Source organism: Nanorana parkeri, unplaced genomic scaffold (assembly GCF_000935625.1).
Source record: "Nanorana parkeri isolate BGI_ZX_2015 unplaced genomic scaffold, ASM93562v1 scaffold355, whole genome shotgun sequence".
Lineage (NCBI taxonomy): Eukaryota > Metazoa > Chordata > Amphibia > Anura > Dicroglossidae > Nanorana > Nanorana parkeri.
In genome coordinates, this window is record NW_017306623.1 from 1658195 (window position 1) to 1666043 (window position 7849).

General features: G+C 39.4%; 1 protein-coding gene across 3 annotated transcripts in view; it reads left to right on the forward strand.

Moving 5' to 3' along the window:
• MKX (mohawk homeobox) overlaps positions 1-7849 on the forward strand; it is an 88731-nt gene that overhangs the window by 24703 nt on the left and 56179 nt on the right. For all 3 annotated transcript variants that reach the window (XM_018558736.1, XM_018558737.1, XM_018558738.1), the window contains exons 3-4: positions 3082-3235; positions 6704-7039. In XM_018558736.1, coding sequence (XP_018414238.1) covers positions 3082-3235; positions 6704-7039 — 490 coding nt within the window. The remainder of the gene's footprint in view (positions 1-3081; positions 3236-6703; positions 7040-7849) is intronic.

A 7849-nucleotide genomic window follows, 5' to 3' on the forward strand; every position in this document is an offset into this window, starting at 1 on the left:
TTATCCGTCACTAAATGTAAAAATACATATTAAAAATGAAATAAATGACTGTGAATAGATACATAAAAAAATGATTCTGAGCATTTAGATAGATGGTTAGAGATGGATGCATGGCTAGATGGATGATTGGTGTAGATAGAGTAAGATGCCATTGTTGGTAGATCACTGGCATGACCTGACCTAAAACTCTTTCTGGCTACTTTTAAGACATCACACCATTGGTCTCTTAGTAGGTAAAGACCAAAGTTTTCTGATTGGTCCTTGTGGGTAGCACTTCTGCAGTTTTTTGGTTCCCGCGTCAAGTAATCTGGCTTGGTTCTGTATTGTATAACAGCACAATAAACAATGTTTATACGAAATAAATTTTCTGTTTATTCTCCTCCATTACCAGAACATTCTTTCTTGTTCCATTTCAAAGTTAAGCTATTTCACATGACCGTAAAAGGTGGAGCAGGGAGTAGGTGGCAGTGAAGTCTTGGCTTTGCTCCACTTTCCCTTTAGGACTAGTTTACACTATACGTGCCACACTTACCTGCCATTACTACAGATGTGGCTCTGATGTGGATTACTCCGAGGTATCAGCTCAATCTTGGCGGCACATGGAACATTCAGCCGTGTTAATCTACAAGCATGTAGCAGCACTGTAAACATTTGTGAAAGCAATGCTAGATGTCAGTATTTGGCTCCTCTTAAGCATCCTTTCTGACTTCAAAGCGGAAATGGGCAACCCGAGGTCTCCTAGACCTTGTTATTTATGCTCCTAGTTTATCTTGTCAATGGAATCAATATAATGTACGACAGACGGCACCCTTTATATATAACATGAAAAGAGAACATTGTCTTCAGTAACACATTGCCGTGTGAACAATATTTTTATAATTTGACTAATTTGCCTTTTTATTATATTGGATGCATTCTTTGGAAGAATAGAATCTGTTGCAAAAGCGAAAGCCTGCCCGAGACTCAAAATTCCTGCTGTGTTTTGTGAATGCAGAGTAGTCAGTGGACACAATGAAATTCAGTCCAATAATGAAGACTGCTCAATCTATGCATGCATATACCCCTATAAGTCAACTCATAGTCTTGTATCTTGAGAGAATACTACAGAGTTCGACTTGAGTGACAATATTGTGTCTGCTGGGACTGCTGACGTCACATGTAAGATGGTGGTGCCCTGCAGCAGTCTTAGGGTTTTTAGAAGTCTTCACATGGGAGGTTTTTACAGGTAAATACAGGTTGAATGAGTGGTCTGGTGACAGGGTCTATTTAACACTTTAGTGTTAGGCCTATATAAGATAGTCCGTGTGGGCCTCTGTATTAGTAATGTCTGTAAGAAATTGATAGCAGCTAGGTGCATGCTATTCATTATCTATTTAATTTGCAAAAAAGCAACTCTATTACCTGACAAGTCTTTTGTGACTTAGAGTCTAGATGGTCGCTATTAAGTGAAAGTTTTAAGACACAATTTATTGGCTCTGTAAAGCCAAGCCTAATTTAAGCAGTATGCTGTAGAACAGCCAGACTAGATACAGATGTAGCGGAAGTGGGAATAGATCGAATCAGCTTTCAAGCTTGGACAATGCTGAGGCTTTTAGGGGTTTTCCTGCTCTTGGTAATATTTAGCACTTTCTGTGACTGGAACCAATTTAAAGGAACTGCTACATATTCTTGTAACACATTAACTTATATGGGGACCGGCTAAGTGGACATCACCTAGACCTAATATGTCTGATGCTACTGTTATGAACCTCTATGCAGTATGTGCATGGGGTGAGTGGATAGCATTCTTTGCAAGGACTGCATTTTCTTCTGTTAGCTTCAGGTTTCTACTAACTTAGTTAGGGAATCTTTCCCTTGTGACAATGCTTGGCCAATCACCAAGCATCATCGCTGTCACATAATAAGGGGAGTGAATGGAAGATATGCTGTCTGTACACCATTAAGCTTCACAATATCATTTTTATTGGTATTCCCTCAGCATGACATGTGAAATGCATTTCACATGTCATGCTAAAGGAATACCAATAAAGACGATATTGTGAAGCTTAATAATGTGCTGACAACATAGTTTCCATTCTGTTTACTGTGGCACCATCCACTGTTTGTTCCAGCACCCAATTAACTGTAAGTTACATCTTTATGGTGTGCAAAGGAGATATCATTAAGAAAAGGAGTATGGATCACATGTTCCTCCATACTCAGAAGTAGCAGTTACTTCTTTTTCCTCCAAGCAGCTGAAAAGACCATTTGGAGAGCAACGGAACTTTGAGTACCTTATATACTCGAGTATAAGCCGAGATTTTCAGCCCATTTTTTTGGGTGAAAAGTGCCCCCCTCGGCTTATACTCGAGTCAGCGCCAGCGCGTCATCTTACTTACCTCGCCGAGCGTCGCGAGCTCCTGGAAAGGGAGGAGGTTAAAGTGAAACGCTCACGTCACTGAGAAAAAGAGTTGGCAGGCTGAAGAGAGGACTGGATGAACATGCCATTGGCGGCAGGGGAGCTCCCAGACATCACATTTCAGGAGGAAAGGTAAGTACGGTGGACTTTAGTTCTGCTTCAATAAAACCGTTGCTTGGCCTCCCATGGACCATGCATAGGTTCAGTTCAAGTTTAAGGGTCCGGGACATATGAGCAAACACTTGACATTTTACTTGTTTTTGGTGCCACATGTCCAAAACTTAAAACTATAAGCACTCAATTCTTGGTGCTGAAATCCAATTTATTATATAATAATTGTACATTAATTCTCCTCTTCATCTCTTATGAATAGAGTATGTTTGTCTTTCCTGTATTTCAAAGTTATTATCCTCAATTTTAATAAGTATAAATACCGGTACAACATTATTATTATTATTGTTGTTATTATTATTATTATTATTATGTTGTTGTTGTGATTATTATAACAGGGCAGATATTAGTAGCTAGGATAAAATGCCTTGGAGAAAACTCCAGTTGGTAGCTAAGATTGTTGTATTTCTTCTAGTTCCAATCAGGGTATGCTTGAGATGGACCACTTATTACAGTAGTTGCTGATAAACTATAAGCAAATTAATAAGCTAAACCAATCTCTTATTTTTCAGGTGTCAAACTGGTTTGCAAACGCAAGACGTCGCCTCAAAAACACTGTGAGACAACCAGATCTGAGCTGGGCATTGCGGATAAAGTTATATAACAAATATGTACAAGGGAATGCTGAGCGGTTAAGTATCAGCAGTGAAGAGTCCTGTTCCGAAGGTTTGTTCACTCACCTCTGTCTTCATGTTGTGTCTTGGGGACATTATTCATGCAGTATATTGGTGATGAGGTCACTTGTAGAGTGGAAAGGGAGGTCCTTCCTAGTGAAGATACACTCCCAAGATTTACATGCCTGTATGATGTCAGAGGCATTATTGAAATGACATTCAAGAACCAGAAAAAAACATGCAGTATAATAGCGCCCATGCTTTCTATTTGAGATTGGACTTGCTTTCCTGCATACCAGCAACACCACTGTCCCTTCTAAGAGGTGGCAGTTGAATGGCCAGTGAGAACATCATCTAAAGCCATAAGTCACCAACCAGCAGTAAATTGTAAGTGCACTACATAATTTTTTTGTGAGCACAAGTCATGTTGTGTGTGTGCACAACCATGTTTTCTTGACACCCATAGATAGGTAAAGTCCAAATAGTAAATTCAATAGCATTATCCCTTTCATGTCAGGATTACATTTCATGTTAAGCGTGTGAAGTCATAACTTCTGATCTCTACACTTGTTCCATTTCATTGACATAGAAAGAGTATTGGATCATTATAACAGCTGGGAAAACAGTATTTTTGGAAGGGAAGGTCAGCAATGACACCTCTGCAATTTTTCAGCACAGACTTCCTTTGGTGATGATCAGTTTACTATTTGGATACCCAAAGGGAATGCCGTCTGAAAAAAGGTTCCTTATAATTTATCCTTAAATTTGCATGCGGGCCAAGCTGTCCAGTAAAAGTGACAGAGGTTGGGACAAGCTATAACATTGTGTTTCTCTCATTAACTCCATTAACATACAGAAGCCAGGCTATCAATCTGTTAACCCTTTGCTAGGCAATGTTCAAATCTACTTTACAAATTATAATGAAATGAGCCAGCCCAGTACAGAAGAGGCTAAGACAAATCCCAACATTACAAGGAAGGAGAAACAAGTAGAATTGTTAACATTTTAGAAGCCAAGAAACCCTAACCCAAGTAAAAGCCATTTAAATTGTAAGAAGTATTTTTTTTAGCTTATGCGATGTGAATGGGAACGGGTAACAAACATAAAATAGGTGTTATCCAAATTTGGCTGTGAAAGTGGAAATACACTTTAAAGTGACTCTGTCTCAATAATAAAAAAAACAAAGATTAGACCTACAACCCAAAACTCCAGTTCTCTGAAGATCCAAGCATTGGGGGAAAAAAAGACTTAGCTACCAGACTAAGAGATGCCAGCGTCTCTTAATACGCTCTGTGGTTCCCTCCAATCGAAAGACTCACAGAGCAGAACATGGGACCAGGCATCCAACACACCCGAAAGTATTCAGGATTCTAAATACCTTTTAGCAGGCTTTGATTTTCAACAAGCAGAGTTTGTCAACACGGACAACTACATATTTATAGCTTTTTTGCTGCTCATTTCATTTTCTTTAAATAGCAAATCAGTTTAAACCATGAAGGTTGACCCTTCTGTGGGGGTGCATTGAGAAACACCTCAAAAAACAAACATAGGGGTGGTTTGGATCCACCTTCTTGTAAGCGCCCCTGGCAGGGTTATAGTTTGCGCCAAAATGAGTCATTGTTATAATTGCTGGCTGACTTTCCCAGCATGTAAATGTTGTGAAAAATATCATTAGAGGCATGTGCATTGAAAAGGGTTGAATATACTCAATACTATCATTACATGCATTACCTACATACAGGTTTTAGAATACATCTTTGACAATAGTGGTCATTTCATTTTGTATTTTGTTGCACTGAAGCAGAACAGAATTAGTATAAATGTGAGGATCCCGGAGTGATACAAAAGAAACAAGCCTCGGTATCTAATTCCTCCCATGCCGTGTACACAGTTGTGGGCCATACACGATGTATCTGTTTATACTGGATGCTGGCCAGACTTTCTAAGAAAAGGAGAATTATTCCTGTAAAGAATAGGTTACATATCAGTAGAGGAAAAACTGCTGGACTGAGCCAGTGGGGAATGTTTATTGGTAGAGAAATGAAGAGTGTTAGTGAAGGTTGTAACACAAGAATACACTATAGTGGGTAAGAGGGCACGATCTTACCATGTTTGAAATGCATACGTTTATTTATGGTGCCTATTCCAACAATCCAGTTCCTCCTAAACGTGTGACCCCACTCTTCCCCTTTACACTCAGTTTACAAAAATAAACTGGTGGGATTTGTTCTTCTGTGCCTCTGAGCTCTTGTGTTCATTGAGGAAGAGCGTTAGGAGGGAGAAAAAGAAAATAAACCACATCGGATATTAAAGAAGATTCCACCACACCTACTGTGAGCAGTATTTAAAGAGCACCTGTCGTGGCCGAAAACAAATTCCTGAAGTAACAATATATTTGAAGTGCAGGCACATTGTGGTTGCTGCAAGTACCTGACTTCAAATCAATCTCTGTGTCTCCGTGGAGCCCCTTGGATCCTAAGCACAGGCTGTGCATAAGACCTTGATTTCTCTCCAAATAAAGATTAAGCTTCACCCCTCAAGCTTAAACCTATGTCATTAACAGTCAAATGCAAGAACGCCAAAGGACAATAACGACTCTGGCATTAGACAGTTGAGGAAAGGAGGTAAGGTTTGGAATTGAGGGTATGGGATTTAATCTCAGCTTGGAAAGAAACCTTGGCCTAGAATACAAGTGTCCCCAGAGGAACACAGGGTTAAGTTTGAAGAATAATGCACAGGCTGGTAGGCCCAGCACAGTTGTTACTCTGGACAATTTTTACATTTTTAATGAATAATTAGTAAGTATATTAACCCACAGCAACTAATCACAGTTCACCTTCTGGTTAACCAAGATAATGGTAAATTCTGACTTATGACTGCTATTGAATAAGGTCCATAGTGGTTTGTTTTAACGGAATACCATTTTAATGTGTATGAAACAAAATGTTCCTCCTTTGTCACCATTGCAACACTGTACACTGTCTTTTTATGTATATTCAGGGGGTCTGAACTAGCCATTGCAGACTCTGTGATCTGAGCCAAAAGAAGGCATTCCCAAATTCAACAGTAGTAATGAATAAAACAGTTGGAACTGGAGGTGCCAGTGTTTTAAATTTCAGTAAGCTGACCTCTGAAGCTGAAATTTCAAAGAAGTAATAAATAGACATCTAATATTATGTAACTCACTTAGTAATTTGTGTCTCAACTGAGTCTGTAATAAAAGAACAAGCCTTACCTCAGATTAGGAATCTGTGATTGGTTCTAGCTCTTGGGTAGAACTTTAATTCCCTGAGAGCATTTTACTGCTTTTTAAGTTCCCAGTGGGGATTTCTATCCATTCCTAGTAACAGACGGGATAAAGTTATGAGAAGAGCCTTTTCTCATATCTTCATTATTTCATTGGGTGAACATTTGCATAAATTAGCAAGTGCTGAGTTTATGCTCCATTTCCTATATTTCAGTGAAAACTAAGCAATTAGTATAGATGGACACAGTAATATTTGGTTTTGTTGTTCTACAGATGGAGAAAATGCACCAAGGAGTCACGCTAATGAGGAAAGCTACAACAAACCCATCCACCATACTGTGATTAACAACGAGAGCTCAGTCATCAAGTCAGGTATAAGAGCAGAAGCTAGTACCAATGAAGACTATGTATCCCCTCCAAAATACAAGAGCAGTTTATTGCATCGCTATCTCAATGACTCCTTACGACACGTCATGGCCACTAACGCCGCCATGAGGGAAAAGACGAGGCAGAGAAACCACTCAGGGTCATTTAGTTCCAATGAGTTTGAGGAAGAGCTTGTGTCCCCTTCGTCATCGGAAACTGAAGGCAACTTCATCTACCGAACAGGTAAGACTATTCATGCCAATCACTAAATTTCTTCAAAGTAATACAGAATACCTGGAATTACCATGATGTCACATTCACCATTTCAAGATTCAGATCACCATTGCTAAAATAAAAAAAAACTGACAATGTTCCTAATCTGTTTATATGTTCCTCCTCTACATATCCTGTGGAATCATTACTAATGTTCCTTACAGCCACTGCAATGGACACGTAGAGGGTGATTTATAAACTGTTTGCATAGTGAACAGCTTTGCGAATGAGATTTGCAGTGCAATATGGCCACTAGGTGGAGCTGAGAAACATAGTAATTTCCTCTAGTGGCCATAATGTGTTGTGAATCTCTCTTTTCCATATTTTTCACTATGTGAACATTTTATAAATCACCCCCTTACGTAAATCACCCCCTTACGTAAAGCAATACCATGAAAAGATACATTCATTTTCGTTAAAGGAACTTTTATTTTTAAACTTAAAGTGAATCTCTGTTAGCCATCCCTCTGTGTATAACTTATGGTTGACATCTTGTGACATGACACAGAGCTAAAGGGAAGCTGGGTTCCACTCCAGGGCAGCCACCCATATGGCAAGCTAGTCGGCATGGGGGATCCTTGCTATTAATGATTGCTGCTATGCTCAGCCATGATATGGGGTAGTAGTATAGTATATGACCAATATAGCCCACAAAAGCCAGATGGGGGGATGCTGTGCATATGGCTACTGTGTGGGAAGAGGGTACTATTTATATGACTGCGTGGGGAAAGAGGGCTGTAATATGGTTGCTGTGGGAGAAGTGTGGGCTGCAAAACAATG